We start from the raw sequence: 18,465 nt of genomic DNA, 5'->3' as shown, positions 1-18,465 counted from the left end.
GTTTATTTCCTAAATGTATTTATATATGATTTTATTCTACATACCATAACCTTTGTAACTATTTCTGTTTTATAATGAATCATCCCATAAATTAATATAAAATGGCATAGTTCTACGATCGCTAGAAAAAGATTTTAAAGCGCATCCACCAATCACTAAAAATGATCTAAATTAAATCTATCGTAATATAATTATTGTCATACAAAAAATAATGTTAATCATAAAAAAACTTTATCGTACATGATACCAAGCTGATAGTATCTTCAATTTTCCGCTTCACTACACATCTGTCTGCTTTCTACTCCAAAAAATAGCCCGATTAATTGATTTTTTTACAGCCGAACAAAAATTATTAAAAAACTGACATATCTAGATGCACAATATTTAAAATAACTATGTTAATATTCTGCATTTTGACGGAAGTATATCGCCGACGTAACCTTTCACTGGTTTGTCTTAGTTGGAGTATAAAAGAAATGGTTTTGCAATTTGCTAATCACTTCGCTTTTACATCTTAGTAATAGCACTTGTTTCATATTTCGGAATAATGTTTTTCCAAGTGAGTATTAATTTCTATTTTTATAACTTATAAAATAATTTTTGTTTGCGAAATAAGTTTGTGATCATCAATATAAAGATACTGTTTTAATTGTTTTTATTTTTGTCATGGTTTTTTCTTGTTCTGTTAATAGTTCTTCAAAAAATTAGAGTAAGTACTTTTTGCAACTATTCGTCGTCGTCTGATATTTTTCCACATCTATTTTTTATACAATTTATCTAGCAGTTAAAGTGATATTTTTCATATGGGATTAAACCGGAATTAATTCTACTGACAATTATAGACAATTTTTGTGAGTAATTTGGTTGCCCTCCCTAAACCCAACCTTTACAGATAGTTTATTCTTCTTCTTTCAGTGCCTATTCGTTCCGAATATTGGCAATCATTCTGGCTATAATTATTTTATTGACTGATGCTTTAAATAGATTCGTTGTTGTTGTGGAGAACCATTTCCTCAGGTTCTTCAACCATGATATTCTCCTTCTCCCAATTCCTCGCTTTCCGAATACTTTACCCTGTAGGATTACCTTCAGTAATCTGTATTTAGTGCTGTTTCTCATTATATGTCCGAGATATTCCAACTTTCTCCTTTTAATGGTATACATCACCTCTCTTTCTTTGCCCACTCTTCGTAATACGGTCTCGTTGGTTATCTTGTCTGTCCATGATATCCTTAGAATTCGCCTGTATAGCCACATCTCGAAGGCTTTAAGTTTTTTCTCCATTGCTTCAGTTAGTGTCCAGGATTCAACTCCGTAATATAATATTGAGAAGATATAACATCGTAGGAGCCTTACTTTTATCTCCAGATTAAGATTGTGGCTTTTAAAGAGTTTGGCCATGTTATTGAATGCACTCCTAGCCTTCTCTATTCTACATTTTATTTCCTGTGAGTGATCCCATTGTTCATTTACTGTTGTTCCAAGATAGTTATACTGTTTTACTCGGTCCACTGGTGTATTATTGATAAGTAGTTTAGCGTCTCTAACTTTATTTTTGCTGATGATCATAAATTTAGTTTTTGTTATATTTACTTGAAGTCCAAATCTTTCACTTACTTCATTTACTTTGTTTATCAGTTGCTGTAAACTGTTCAAACTGTCTGCAAAAATAACGGTGTCGTCTGCATAACGGATGTTGTTTAGGCGTTCTCCATTTAGAAGTATTCCATGTTCGCATTTTTCCAAGGCTTTACTAAATATTTCCTCTGAATATAGATTAAATAATATAGGAGAAAGTATACAACCTTGTCTAACGCCTCGTAGAATCTGGATCATTTCCGTTGGTTCACCTCCAAAATTCGTTCTTATTGTGGCTGATTGGTTCCAGTATAAATTTTGTATTATACGCCGATCTTTATCATCCATTTGGGCTTTTGTTAGAATATCCATCATTTTTTGGTGTTGAACTGTATCAAATGCTTTTTGGTAGTCCACAAAGCAGGTGTAAATATCGCAAGTCATATCTCTGCATCTTTGAAATAATACTTGTAGACTAAACAGTGCATCTCTTGCACCTACGCCCTTCATGAATCCAAACTGTGTGTCTTGTATTCTCTCTTCGCATAGCTTGTATATTCTACAATGTATAATTTTAAGAAAAAGTTTTAATGTATGGCTCATTAGACTTATTAGCCTATATTCTCCGCACTTTTTTGCTCCCTGTTTCTTTGGTAAGGTAATAAATTCTGAAAGTAGCCAATCTTTTGGGATATTGCCTGTGTCATAGATATTATTGAAGATTTTACATAGTACTCTTAAAGATTCATCATCAAGAAGTTTAAGAAATTCAGATTGTACTCCGTCTGGTCCTGGAGCTCTAACTTCTTTTAGTGATATTATGGCTGCTCTTATTTCTGCCACTAGTATAGGTGGTCCTGTTTCCGTAGGTATTGGGGGCTGGTTCTCTCTCTCATCAAAAAATAAATTTCTTATGTAATTTTTCCAGGTATCATTGATACTCTCTTTGTCCACGATTATCTCTCCATCGTCATTAACAAGTTTACTTATTCTTCTGTTTTTACATTTACCTGTAATTTCTCTTACCTTCTTATGCACGTTGAAGTCGTCGTATTTACTTTGGAGAATTTCGATTTCTTGGCATTTTTTCTCCAGTTCTTTCTGTTTGGCTTCTCTGATCTTTCTCTGTATCTCTCGCTGTAATGTTTTATACATGGAGTTATCGTTCTTGTTTTTCCTTCTTTCTTCCATTAGTTGCAGAATCTCTGTCGTCATCCATGTCTTATTCTTACCTTCTTCGTTCTTCATAAAATTGTCTTTAATGTCGTCTATTGTTTTCTTAAGGGATTCTATCTTATCTTCTGTGCTTTCCGTTGTATTATCGATTTCTTTAAATTTTCTATTTAATGTTTTGCTGACTATTTCTTTTACTTCGCTACATTTCAGTTTTCTCATGTCATGTTTTTTTACAGTTTTTTCGCGTATTTTCTTTAACTTAGTTCTATACATGCCCACTAAAGGATTGTGGTCAGATTGAATATCAGCGCCTGGGTAGGTTTTAATACTGTTGAAACTATTTCGATATCTTTTGTTAACAAGCATATAGTCTATTTGATTTCTAATAATAACGTCTTCTCCGTTGTCTCTAGGTGATTTCCACGTATACAGGCGTCTAGGCGGTAGTTTGTAAAATGTGTTTAGCACGATTAAGTCATGCTCAGCTGCAAAGATACTCATTGTTTCTCCGCGTTGATTTCTCTCTCCTAATCCATGTGGACCAATATGTTGCCCTTCTTTTCCGTTACCTATTCCGTTACCTATTTTTGCATTGAAATAGTTAGATAGTTTATTAATATTTGTAAATTAGAAAGTTAAAATAATTTTACGTTAAAAAAAAAACAAAATTGTAAGAAGCCTGCAGAGTTTATTTTATATATCTAATATAATTTTACAACTTATTTCTAATGTTCTCTATTTTTCTTCTTTTTCATCCTCTTCTTCTTCTTCTTCTGCTTTTATTCTTCTTTTTCTTCTTCTTCTTCTTCCTTTTTATAAACAATTCTGCTTGTTCATTGACGGATTAATACCTCTATGGAAGGTTGTCCCTCCATCTTTTGCGCGGTCGTCCGATACTTCTTCTGCCGATTGGTGACTTATCTCTTGCTATTTTGACGAGTCTTCCCCATTCTGCTTATGTGGTTACTCCATTATTTTTTTTTTCTATTTTATGTCCATTCATTGTTGCATCCTGCCAGTCTATTTGCCTTTTTATACTTGATCTCTCACTTCTTTGTCCAGGTTCTCATAACTGGGCAGTGTAATTCCAAGGTATTTTATTTCCATTAATTGTTCAATGCAGATTCCATCAATTTCTATTTTACATCTAGTTGGTTCTTTGCTAATTACTATTGTTTTAGTTTTCTGCGATAAGATTGCCGTATTAAATTCTTTTGATCTTATGTTAAATCTGTGGACCAGTCTTTGCAGACTATCTTCATCTTGGGCTGTTGATATTGCATCGTCTGCTTAACAGAGTATTTTTATTTATTTGTTTCTCATTTTGTATCCTCTTCCTTTGTTAACCCTTTGGATGATTTTATCCTTTATGAAATTGAAGAGCATAGGGCTGAATGAGTCCCCTTGTCTTCTCAATTATACAGAAGATGGATTACATCTTTGAGTCTTACTCTGTCAAATGTTTTCTCCTAGTCGATCAGACACAGAAATGCTGGTCTATTATACTCTAATGATATCTGAGTAATTTGCTTTATAACGAATATTGCATCTATATACAATCATTTACTATGAAAGCACCGTTGTTCATCTGCTAAACTTATCCTCTGATTTATTAGTGCTTGTAAAATTTTAGTTGTAAGTTTTGGGGTAGTATTTAAAAAGTTTATACCTCTGTAGTTTTCTGGCTGTTTTTTCTTTTTTTTTTAAATAGTAGAATTAGTTCGCTCGTTCTCCATTCTTACTGTATTTTATTGTGTTTTATAATTTTATTAATAAACGTTGCTAATTGTTCTTTTATTGCTACTACACAATATTTCAGTAATTCTTTTGGTATCCTGTCCTTACCTGCTGCTTTACTGTTCTTCAGCTTTTCAAGTATTTTACGAACTTCCTGTACATTTATATCAAGCTCTTCATTTGTAATGATTTCTGGTATTTCCGGTTCTAGCGTCGTTTGTTCTTCATCTGCAATGAGCTTTTTTAGGTAGTCAATCCACGTATCCTTGGTTAATTTAGTTCTTTTACCTCCAAGTTCCAAGTAATCATTTTTTATTTTTCTGTGTTTTCTTACAAGCATGTGTTTCGTTTCTAATTGTCTTGTAGTTATGGTATGCCTCTTGTGTTTTGGTTGACATGTTTTTCAGGTAAGCTTTTTTCTTTTCTTTACATTTTTCTTCGCCTTGTTTATTTTTATTTATATTTCTTTCATCAAGAACTTCCTTGGCTGAGGCTAAGATATTAAACTTAATTTTTACCTTGCTTTCTTCGACTTCATCACTTGTGTTGTCTGTATGTTTCAGTTTTTTTCGGTTATTCTATTTTGGAATACGTATCTTGTGGAGTCATCCTGTAAGCTTTCGACTTTTATCTTTGTGGTGTATTCTGGTATTTTGTTATCACATATATCTGTTTTCATTCGGATTTTGCACAATAAAAATTTATGATCGCTTCCTACTTCTGCTGATGTTAGTCCTCTTACATCCAAGATTTGAGACGGGTATAATTCTCTATTCGACAGAATATACTCTATCATAGATCTTTGCCCTCTACTATTTCAAAAGTGCATTTGAATTGTTCTTTGTAAGGGGAAAAATTTATTGATAATACGTATCTCGTTTTGTTAGCCATAGGTTCTGTAACAATATATAATTTAATTATAGAATTTTTGTCAGACACATGCATAGCTTTATAAATCTGGTACTCGTTCATGAAAATTTTCATGAGCGTGTATAGGATTAGACTTGTACCCTTTGTTTATCCTATATGTAACAATACCTTATCCGTGGTCCAGTCTGTTAAAATAAATGTCTTGACGGACCCCTAGACGAGAAGCGAGTGTCCTTGTATTTTCCTTCGACGTGTTCTTCTATTAATTATTCGTCTATTTCGTTTTAGGGATATCGCTGTGCATTTGTCTGAGAGAAATAATCTGTACTTATCTATCTATATTTTTTTAAGGAATATATTATAACCTTTCGAGACTGGCTGAATGACGAAAGTCAATGCCACAAAAAAAAGTATCTCGTTTATGCTGCAGAGGTCCGTCAGAAGGTCTACGTTGTCATGTCTGATATTTTCGTTATATCGGTGTTTTATTCCTGGAAGTTTGAGTTAATTTTGAAGGGTAAAATCGAAGGAAAAAGGGTTCCTGGCAGACGACAAATGTCCTGACTGAAAAACATTCGCTACTGGACCGAGTTAAGTTTCAGTTAGTTAAAACAGTTCTTTAATAAAATAAATTCTAAAATAATTAGTAGATAAAATATATTAAAACGTAATACGAAATCATCTCCAAATAATCTTCTCTAACACACTCTTCTATTAGTTAATATAAGGATCAGCCCCTTAGTTTTTAGACATTAGAGATAAATCTAAAATTCAAATGACTCAAAGTGATTTCTCTCTCAGAAGATTGAAACACATTACAAGACTTGAGAAGATCCTGAAATGTAGAAAACGAAGAAGTTTATTATTAGTTTGTACTATTTTTTCATTTTATTTATTTTTCTTTCTTTTCTGCTAACTTGCAATTCCATATTCATTCGCCCCTGTCTCTGGCAACTCTTCTCCATGCTTTAACTCCAATGGATTTTAGATCATCCTCTATGTTATCTTGATACTTAGTTTTGGTCTTCCTCTGGCTCGCCTTCCCACTGGTCCTCTTCGGTCGAAAATTTTTCTGATCATTGCATCTTCATCTTACCTAATTATGTGTCCTATCTATCGAAGGCGTGCTTATTAATTACATTTTACAACGTCAGGTTCCCCAAAACTTATTAGTGTTTTATATATGGTAACTTTAATTTTTCTGGGTAGTTTTGGGGCCATATGTCTCCTCAAGCCATAATAGCACTTATTGGCAAGCACTATTCTTCTTTTATTTTCTTCGCTGACATTGTTGTCTTTGGTGGTAGACGAACGTGTCCACACCTTCCAGTTCCAGATCATCAATTACAAGTCTAAGTATCTGGGTATCTGGTAACTGAGTAACTGGTGTGACGACCATGATGGCAATCTGTATTTTACAAACTGATGCTCTAAAAATATTTATGGTTGTTGTGTTGAACCACGTACGTGTTTTTTTCGCCTTCCTGATCACCGTTTTCCTACTACTTTTCCTTGTAGAATTAATTGCAGCAACCCTCATAAATATTTCGCTGTTCCTCATAAAACGTTCTTAATAAAACGTTTAGTAATGTTTCCGGTGTAGGATATCTCCAGGATTCAACGATAAAGCCATATTTCGAAAGCCTCAATTTTCTTGCCGGTAGCGGTTGTGAGAGTCCACTACTCAACTCTGTACAATAGTATAGGAAAGATGCAACATCCAAGCAACCTTATTTTTATGAGCATTGATAAATCATGACATTTGAATAGCTTAGCCATTTTTTGAAACGCAGATCTTACTTTCTCTATCCTACATTTTATTTCTGGGGAATGTTCCCAATTTTCATTGATGTTCGTACCAAGGTAGGTGCATGTTTTTACTCTTTCTATTGGTTAACCATTCACACTGATTCTTTCAGTTTACTGTTCCTTCTTAGAGATCATCATATTTTTGTTTTCTTAATGTTCAGTAAAAGTCCATATCTCGGACTAACTTCTGTGATTCTATTCATTAATTCTAGGAGGGTTTTATAATTTTCAGCGAATACGACCGTGTCATCCGCGTATCTGATCTTATTGATACATTCTCCGTTAATTCGAATTCCGACTTCAACATCCTCTACTGCTTTTTGAAAAATTTTCTCAGAGTATATGTTAAACAGCAAGGGCGATAGTATACATCCCTGTCGGACCCCAAGTTTGATTTTGATGTAATCGGATTCTCCCGCCTCTGTATGGATAGACGATGTTTAATTCCAGTAAATATTGCTAATAATTCTTACATCACACGTGTTTATTCCAATATTTGTTAATATTTCCATCAACTTGTAGTGTTTTACTGTATCAAACGCTTTATGGTAATCAATGAAGCAAGCATAAATATCGCAATTCACATCTCTACATCGTTGAAGTAGCACTTGTATATTAAAGAGAGCCTCTCTCGTACCTCTGCGTTATGAAAACCAAACTGTGTACGGCTGATTTTTTTTTCGCATAGTCTATATATCCTTTGATGTATGATTTTTAGAAATAACTTTAAAATGTGGCTCTTTAAGCTCCTCTTCCTCCTCTATTCTTTATCCTTCGTAAGAATGTATTGATGTTATGGTATTTGACGAATGGTTGCTATCCATTCTTCTCTCTCCTGGGCGCGGTGTGCTGCCTCAGACAGAGAGTAGGCGATCTTCCTCGGGTTCTTTTACCATCTACCTTGCCTTCAACCACCAACCTCTCCATGCCTTCCATTCGTCTGGTAATGTGTCCAAAGTATAGTGACGCATAGGTAGCGATAGGAAAGATAAGCGTCCGTACTAGGCGTAGTTTCATGTTCCTAGTTATGTCTGTATCTTTCCAGATTTTAGTAAGTTTGACCGTTGCTGATCTGGCCACTGTAAGGCGTCGAAGTATCTCTTCTTCGCATACACCATTGTTTGTGATAACAGAACCTAAGTAATTGAAACGGCCTACCTCTTCAAACCCCGGTACGTTTCGTATTTCCGGCTGGTTATTTCTAATTCGACCGATTATCATTACCTTGGTCTTCTGTACATTGATTTTAAGTCCATATTTATGACTAATAGTATCTAGTCTGTTCATGAAGTATTCAAGGTCATTTGTTGATAATGCTAGTACTAAAGTGTCATCAGCATAGCAGAAATTGCTGATTTTTGGCCTCCGACTGATATTTCTCCTTGCCATCCGTCGAATACAATGCGCAGGATGTGTTCGCTATATATATATATATATATATATATATATATATATATATATATATATATATATATATATATATATATATATATATATATATATTAAATAACGTGGGAGAGGTAATACATCCCTAAAAAACACAGGCTTTTAGTTTAAAATTATCGGAGTATATGTTGTTGACTCTTACGTTTGCTGTGTTGTTGATATACAGTTGTTTCAGTAGGTATATTAGATGTTCGGGGGTACCCATTTCTCTCAGTACTCCCCACATTTTATGCCACTTTACATTATCGAACGCTTTCGAGTAGTCGACGATGCACAAATATGTTTCTTCTAGATTAAATTCTCTAGATTTTTCTATAATTTGTCTGAGATTGAGAATTTGTTCTCGTATGCCTCTTCCAGGGACAAATCCACATTGTTCTTGTGGGATCTGTGGTAGCAGTATTGAGATCAGGGCTATAGAGCGGTAGTTATTACAGTCAGTTGGTGAGCCTTTCTTATAAATGGGTATGAAAGTGAGCTTACACCAATCATCTGGCCATTGTCCTGTGTTCCAGATTTCATTACACAGTTTGAACATTACTTCAATTCCTATGTCTCCCATTTCTTTAAATGTTTCCGCCGTGATTCCGTCTTTTCCTTGAGATTTTCCAGTTTTTAATTTTTTTATTGCGGTTTCTATTTCCGATTTTAAAATATGTGGTTCCTTTTGTCATTTATTTTTCTGGATTCACGTCTTCATGGTCACTATGAAATAACATTTCACAATATTGTTTCCATGTCGCTGCTATGCCCACTAGATTTGTGATGATCGTTCCCAAGTTATCTTTAATTATCTGCGTTTGTGGTTTGAACTCTTAAGTTAAGTATTTTACTTTGGCAAACATATCTCTAGATTCTTGACGGTCGGCGTATTCTTGTAGTTGTTTGCATATTTCTTTAATATGATTATTTTTGTCTCTTCTACTAATGATTTTATGCGTCTGTTTACATTTGCTATATTGTTTTCAGTTTCTGTTGGATTTGAAGCATTGTTTCTAATTTTTCTTCGTTATTCTACTAGGTTCAGTGTCTCATCAGTCATCCAGTGTCTCTCTTTAAGCTAATGGTTCGGAAATCATTGCAGGATACAGATTTTATTTTTTTTTGGTAGAGCAATAAACGTAGACTTTAGCCATGATCTTGGTATTACTCCCTTTAAATAGGTCACTGAATATTTTTGTTAGTAGTAGTACCGAGTACCGTCGGTGTTAAATAGCTTTATGAGTTCAGCATATGCATTGCCAGATCCGGGTTTGTCATCTTTTAGTTGTGACATTGCTTTTTCCACTTCATCTGATGTGATGGGTAAGTGGTCATTACAATGCATATTGCATATCATATTGTGGATCTGTTTGCGGTTTGTTAGCTGTGTTGGATATTTGAAGACCAGCTGCTTGTTTTACTTTTTTATGCATATTAAATGAATCGTGTTTTTGTTCCAACAACTCTATCTCTTCACCTTGTATTTTTAACCAATTTTCTTTGCCCTTTAGTATTTCGGTTCAAATATTTTTGTACGTTCTTCTGGTAGTGGTATATAATGTAAAGCAACTATAAAATATATTAAATATAAATTTCAGAAGAAAAAACTTGTTAAGTGTTGCATAACGAAACGCTCTAATGGAAATTATTTAATATATTAAAGTCAAAAAGTAAATTTTAGAAAGGGAAATGTTATATTGATTGACTTGTCGCAGATGTAAGTTGATGATAAAATTGTCACGCTTGACCTCCTACGTTTTATAATGAAAGTCGAAGAATGTAACAAAGAAATTAAATATTTTTTTCAGATTCTTGATTAAATATGAAAGGCAAACCTACTACCGTTCTAATTATTTATACCTGAGTGAAGCAAAAGATAACAAAAGCATTTTTTATATTAATTAACATTTTGTACTATTGGTCACGACTTTCATAGTTCAATTATTGTTGAATTACCATCACGTGAATGTTATTACATTAAACAAAAATAGGAGTATACTGTTTTGTCTGACACCAGGGAAATAACGATTTTCCCAAGACACTCTTTGACAAAGGTATCTCACAAGTGCCTTTAATAGAATTTGGTAATAATAATATGTAATAAACAATATGCAAAGGATTAAACGTCATTTTTCTACTTATAAACAATATATAAACAATGTAAGATCACGATTTGATTTTAAATACTAAAGGTGAGAGTTTGTAAAGTTATTTTTTTTAATCCGCTGCTAAATTATAGCAAAAATTTCTTCAAAAGTCGATTTTCTTGTAAATTATTAATAACTTTTCTTAAAATACATAAAAAAAATTTTAATTTCCCGTGAGAATAGGAACAATATTATAAGCATTCACCTATAAAAATTTTAGGAATTTTCAATTAACAGTTTCTTCTTCCTCTTTATAAGCAATTCTGCTTGTTCATTGGCGGATTAATACCTCTATGAAAGGTTGTCACACCTTCTTTTGCGCGGTCATCCGATACTTCTTCTGGCGATTAGTGACTTATCTCTTGCTATTTTGGCGACATGGGCTTCCTCCATTCTGCTTATGTGGTTATTCCATTCTTTTTTTCTATTTTGTGTCCATTAATTTATGTCCTGTACGTTACATTTTCTTTTAATGTCTTCCCTTCTCTTTCGATCACTCAGCGTATTTCTTGTAATTCTTCTGAGTACTCTCATCTCTGCCGTTTCCAGTAGCCTTTGCGTTGTGGCTGTGTCGGGTCTTGTTTCTGAGGCATATGTCATTATAAGTCTTACACTGGCTTTATAAATTCTTGACTTCATCTCAGTGTTAATGTGTCTGTTTCGCCAAGGCATCCTGCCAGGTTATTTGAGTCTCCATAGCTAGACAGTGTACTTTCTAGGTATTTTATTTCCATTACTTATTCAATACTGATGCCATCAATTTATATTTTACATCTGGTTGGTTCTTTGCTGACTACTTTTAGTTTTCTGAGATGAGATTGTCATATTAAATTCTTTTACTCTTAAGTAAAATCTGTGGACCAGTCTTTGCAGACTATCTTTATCTTGGGCTATCATTATTGCATCGTCTGCATGACAGACGATGCAATATTGCGATTTCATCCATGATCAAATTGAAGAGCATGAGGCTCATTGAATCCCCTTGTCTTATTCCACTGCCTATTTCAATAAGTTCTGTAAATTGTCCATCTATTCTGGCTGTCATTTTGTTGTTTTGGTAGATATTTTCGATACTTTTTATAATATTTATGGGAACTTCTCTATTATAGAGAAGATGGATTACATGTTTGAGTCATACTCTGTCTTACTCTATCTCCAATCTATAACGTTAATATGCGTAAACTATTCGATCTACATGAATTCTGAAAGGACCAGATTGAAGAAAAGGCTTATTTTATCAAATTAAATTATCTAATGATTATAAAACTTATCTTAAATATTGTAAAATAGCTTTACAAACGTGCTATGATTTTAAACTTATAAATATTTAAAATAACTAAGACGCATCAACATGTAGGAAGTTAACTTGTTTTTATTCAAAATTATGGCATTTTTGCACGAATTTTCGAAAATAATTAGTGTCCTACGACTCTTGGAACCAGAGTTTGCCCTTTTTTTTCAAAAATTCTCCGGAGCTTTGTTTATAAACAAAAAGAAATTTAGGAAGCACCAGTTGAAAGATTTGTGAGTTTAAAAAAATTCAAAACCTTTACTTTAAAAATGAGCCATCCAAGATAAAATAAGCGATTTTACTAAGTTAAAATTTATAAAAGTCGCAATATCTCTGTTTGTAGTCTACGAAAATTTATGCTTTTTTAAATTTGAGGTACCTCATGGTATAGATCATAAAAATGCATTTGGTTAATTTGTAAACTGTTTGTTTAACCTAATAATTTATTAAAACGTTATAAAATAATCATTTATCTTACAAACTTTTACTTTTTTCCTATTATTATTGTGAGAAAAGGTTATGAAATGATAAGCAACTTAAATATGGTTATAAATAATATCTTTCAACAATAAATTTTAACAATAAATTATTTTATATTTATTATCTTGTTCCAAGTGATCTTTCCTTTCACTTGCTTGTTAGTTTAATTTGCACCATTTCTCTAGTTGTTTTTTATCTTCTAGTTTGGACCGTACCATTCTTTGACTTTTTACAAATCGTACAATATAATATCCCACATTGAATTCACCAATTTTGTTGTTTATTCGACTTTATGTATCACTGTCGTCTTGTTTCATCTATATAGCTTTCTCAATACCTTTCTCTCTCTCTCTCTCTCGTTCTCAAATATCATAAAATACTTTTCAATTTTTTTTTGTTATAACCCACGTAATTTTCCCTTGCATCATAAGCTGCAATAATGAGTATCTTTGCCCTCTCATAACATGGCTTAAGTACTCAAATTTTCTTCTTTTGATAGTCACTATTATTTTAACTTCATTTCCTATTCTTCTAGTAACTTTTACGTTTGATATTCTTTGAGTCCATGATATTCGTAGGATTCTTCTGTAACACCAAAATTCAAAGGCGGCCAACTTATTCATATGTATTATTATGATTATGTTTTAATGTCCATGCTTCCAAGCCATAAAGAAAAGTACTAAATATGTGACACCGAAGCATCCTTAGGCGTAGTTCTTACCTTATATCCCGAAATCAAAGAAACATTTTAAGTCTAAAGAATGATACAATGATACAGTATCCTCAACAATCAATTGAATGTTTTCATCTGCGGATTAAGTCATGATCATGCATTTAGTTTTTTTCAAATTCATTCCCAGTCTGTATTCCTTACAGAATTCAATAAGGCGTTACATTACGTTCAGTAAATCATTGTTTTATTTGTCATTATTACTGGATCGCCTGAAAAAACGCAAGTTATTCAAAACTTCTACATTGATAGATATACCATCTATTTAATATGAGAGTGCTTCTTTAAATACCGCTTAACTATAGACATTGAAGAGTAGCGGTGACAAAACGCAACCCTGGCGGACTCCTCTCTGTATTTTGATATCTCAGGTGTTCTGATTATTAATTCTTACCTTGTCACTTTGATTCCAATATAGATTAGATATAATTTTTACATCACGACTGTCAATATTTTTGCTTTTTAATAAACCTACAAGCTTTTTATCTTGAACCTTATCCAATGCCTTTTCAAAATCTACAAAACATAAGTACTGGTTCAGGTTCATGGATCTCTGGGCTAGCACATTTAAGCCGAACAAAGCGCCTCTTGTGCCCATACCATTTTTTAAGCCAAATTGTGTGTCACTAATTTCAAATTCAAGAGTCTTAACAATTCTGCTGTGTATTATTTTCAAAAATGTGTTAAGTGTGTGACTCATTAAAGCTATTATTCTGTGATCTGAGCGGAATGTTGCACTTGACTTTTTGGGTATTGCCAAAAAGGTCAATTGCAGCCATTGTCTGGGAATTGTGGCAGTATGATATATATTATTAAAGAGTTCAACGATTACATCAACGTACATTGTTACTAGTCTAATATCAGGGTTCTTTAAAATGATTACTTTGGGGTTTCTGCCTATTAGTATGCATATCATCAAATATTTATTGATGACATAATATATTGGGTTTTGGATTTAATGATTTTAAGTTGTTCTCTTTTTGTGATTCATGATCAATATCCCTTAAGATCTCCATCACATGCATTAACTTGTGATGACTTGCTGGTTATATGGCCATTTACATTGGATTTTCGGATGATCGCTTCGAGAACTAGATTCAATAACATGGTTGTAAATGCGTTATTTTATCTTATTTCCACAATAAATGCCAATAAATGTTTGCATATATCCTCTGCATGCTGTTTTTCTTTGAGCCTATTATTCTCTCTTTGAATTTATTATACATAGTGGATCAAAAGTCTGTAAACGCTTAATTATCTCTTAAATGAATGGTCCGAATTGTACAAAAACAGGGATACACCTATTTTGCAATATGAAGATTTGAAATTTGATTTTTGTAACGTTGCCAGATTTACCATTTTTCTGATATTATTGGTCACTTTGGTTTTTTAAATACAACACCCTGTATATAGTACCTTTATCAGATACTCCACTTCAATATGTGTTTAACCGTATACAATACTTCTAATTTTATGTAGTCAAAACAGATAAAACAAAAGCCTAGAAACGCCTAATCGTCTCAATAAATTTTACTAACATAAAGTTTACAACATTGCTAAATTATGGACAACCCAATCAAGTCTTCAAAATGGTCTCATTTGTTAGCTCGACAATATCCTAATGCCTAGTTCGCACTATGCTAAAGACCATGTTAAGTTCAGAACAACAAAAATTTAGTCGAGTAAATTAGTAAGTCATTTAGTCGAGTCCATTAATTTTATTCTTTAATTTTTTGGCGAGTAGCACCTCCCACCATGCGTCAGTGCTCATCGGTTCACCGGCTAAACAAGAAAACAAGTCCGAACCAGTCGAATAAAATGAGTTTATTAGTTGCCGCAGAAATGTCGTTTCGCTGGTGCAAAAAACAATTTTAAACTTTTTTTTAGAAATTTAAGAAAGTATAGAACTGCTCGTGTAGTATTCTTTGAGATTTTCAAATGCTAATTTCTTCAAAAGACAATTGATAGCTCCTAGTTTATCTCCCCTATCGATCCATTTTCGTATCCATAGATTCTTTTTATTAATCACACAAATTTCCTCATCCATCTCTTCCTAAATAGCCGTTAAAATTAGCTTAATCAATTTATTTATTTTACCGTGTTGTAGGCGGTCCATCTTGCAAAATACAACTGTACTTGAACAAGTGCGAACGATTTTTGGGTAGTAGTGTGTATTTTAGTTACTACATTACTGGCTACTCGACTAAAATACTTGCAAACCAGGCTTAAACTATGGTAGAGTATATGTATGAGTATATTACATGTCTCCATGTTTGTTTAGCAATTAATATCGATTCAGCGATAATTCTTTTCCTTAGTTCTGCAACATTTGCTGGTTTAGTTTTATAGATTCTACTTTTCAAGTATCTTCAATAAAAATAATCCTTTCAAATCGGGTGAACGCGGAGGCCATTCAATACTAGCTAATCTATACCAATCCATCCTCTGGGAAATGTCCGATGTAAATAACGTCGAAGATTTACACTAAAATGAGCTGAAGATTCGTCTTGCTAAAACCATAACTCATTAAAATTGGCTTCAAACCTGTTTTTCAGGGCAGGTATAATTTTATTTCTAAGTAGCAAAAACTGAATAATGATTTACATCATGTATTTGTGCAACACTACGTATTCTCCGTTCTTTTATATGGCGCGGAGTCATGGACCTTAAGTGAAGCATCACCGAAGAGACTCCAAGCATTTGAGATGTGGTGCTATAGACGCATGTTGAGGATTTTCTGGATAGACAGAGTTACCAACGAAGAAGTACCTACTACATAGAATGGGTAGAAAGCGCGAACTAGTCGTAACCATAAAACGTCGCAAACTAGAATACCTGGCCATATATTGCGAAATGAACAACGATATGACCTACTTCGGACCATACTTTAAGGTAAAGTGCATGGAAAAGAGGTCCAGGACGTAGAAGAATATCCTGGCTGCATAACCTACGAAAATGGTTTAACTTAATTAACAGTTTTTGTTGTACTTGATCGAATGCTAGCTTTTACTCGTATAATTTTTTGTACCGTTCCGTCGCCTTATGGAGAATTATTTGGGAAAGTATCGTTGAATAAGTTGGCTACTTCACCATAAGATCTTTTTTATCGCCGTAGCCTCTCAACTACCGTACACTGTCACTAATAACACACCCTAGTAAAATCTTGCATATCATCAAAAACAGATTAAAAACCTATCTACATTACCAAATACCTTAGGATCAAGCGGGGTTTGTAAAAGGTAAAGGTACACTGGAACAAATTCTGAACCTGAGACAACTCATTGAAAAGTCTAGAGAATTTCAAGTACCTATGATTATATGCTTCGTTGACTACCAAAAGGCATTTGATTGTGTAAGCGGGATAAATCTATGGTCTATTTTAATAGAAATGGGCACACTAATCTACCTGGTGACACTTAAATTTCTGTACCAGTCCAATATAGTCACAGTACGACTAGATCAGAAGTTCTCAAACCAATTCAAGACCAAGAGAGGTGTTGGATAAGGATGATTGTTGTCACCTGACTTATTCAACATTTATGGTGAACATATCATGAGGATGGCTCATTCTACGAAGCTCTCAGAGCAGCTGAAGATAGAGACCAATGAAGAAAAATTGTCAGGAATATTGGAAAAAATCACGATCCTCAGTAATGGGAAAACGACAAGAGAGAGAGCCTTTATTACTAAAAGTAATTCGCCCTTTTTCGTTACAAACCAACTTTATTGTAGAGCTTTTAAAAACACATAAAATAACTGTTAGCTTTAGTTATTAATACAAATAATTTTACAAAACTTTTCAACAATCATTAAGCGATTGTTAGTTTTATGAAATAATCTCAAAATCGCAGCATTCTATATTTAGTGAATTACTTCAAAACTTTTTGGCCCTAAGAAGTTTTATTTATTTAAGACCTTCGTAACTAGATAAAATACCAAGTCTTACATATGGTTAAAGAGGATTTTAATAATAATGCAATATACAGAATGTAGTATTTAAAAAACCAAAGTAACTAATGATATAAAAAAATGGTAAATGCGGCAACATTGTAAGTATCAAATTTAAAATCTCCATTTTGCATATCAAACGTATCTGTTAATTTTTCTGTAACTTATATATTTATTTTGTTCCAGCAAGTGACAGTTGTTGTACTCCTTGTCCTCAAAACGACTCTTGCCAGCTTCGACGAGCACGGCCTCGGCGATTTTGGAGAAAGTCACGGATGGGGTGCGCCAGCCGAGCCCTCAGTCGAACACAAATACGACTACACCCCAACTAACACGATAGAACACACTAAACCAGTCCATATCCCTGTTGTCAAGAAAACGGGAGTTCCCCAACCGCACCCGGTGGGTGTGCCTGTGCCTCAAGTTGTTAAAGTACCTGTGCCGCAACCTTATCCTGTACAGGTATCTGTGCCGACACCTGTAGCAGTGCCGATTTACAAGTTGGTCCCTCAGGAAATCGAAAAGAAGGTTCCAGTTCATGTAAATAAGCTGGTACCGGTCTACATTAAGAAACCTTATACCGTAGTTTTGGAGAAACACTACCCTGTTTACATCGACAAGCCGTATCCAGTTCATGTTCCTGTATATAAGCATGTTTACCAGGAAACAAAGAAAAGCCATAGTGGATTTGACAAACATCACCACTAAAAAAATGTGTCCTGAGTTTAAATTATTATTGTGATAGTTGTTGTTGTTGTTGTTGTTTTTGTTATAATGTTGTTTTTGTTATGTTTTATATTTTTTATGTTGTTTTGTTAATAAAAAGTTAAAAATATGTTTTGGTTATTAAGTTCCAACCAAGAAAGCTAGACAAAAATTAAATCATATATTTTAGAGACTCAGCAAAGGAAGTTCTTGGCGTAAATATAAAAAAAAATAAATTGTTCCTAGGCCGAAATACTCCATAGCTATCCACATAAATTAAGAAAACAGAAAAAAGAAAAAGTACTGAAATATATCTGTCGACTACGACCAGTGGCGGCGCCTAGTGTAAAGTATTGGGAGTGCATACTATATATATATATATATATATATATATATATATATATATATATATATATATATATATATATATATATAAGATATAAAAATAGATAACACCGTAGGCCTCCCCTTGAGCCCTATTTCTGTAGGCAAAAATTTTTTGAGTGTCGTCAAATTGTAAAAATCAAAAGACCTTATTAAGAAATTAAAATAAATCATGTATTTTT

The 18,465-nt window shown here is 33.3% G+C and overlaps 1 protein-coding gene across 1 annotated transcript; it reads left to right on the top strand.

The window, feature by feature from the left end:
- Nucleotides 1-502: 502 nt before the first annotated feature.
- Nucleotides 503-18,029, top strand: LOC140450020 (uncharacterized). Its single transcript, XM_072543443.1, has 2 exons — nt 503-559; nt 17,381-18,029. The coding sequence occupies exons 1-2, from the start codon at nt 548-550 to the stop codon at nt 17,900-17,902; spliced, it is 534 nt and encodes a 177-aa protein (XP_072399544.1). The 5' UTR covers nt 503-547; the 3' UTR covers nt 17,903-18,029.
- Nucleotides 18,030-18,465: the final 436 nt, after the last annotated feature.

This window comes from Diabrotica undecimpunctata, chromosome 9, assembly GCF_040954645.1.
Source record: "Diabrotica undecimpunctata isolate CICGRU chromosome 9, icDiaUnde3, whole genome shotgun sequence".
In the NCBI taxonomy this organism is placed as follows: domain Eukaryota; kingdom Metazoa; phylum Arthropoda; class Insecta; order Coleoptera; family Chrysomelidae; genus Diabrotica; species Diabrotica undecimpunctata.
This window is presented reverse-complemented; position numbering and strand designations above follow the sequence as displayed.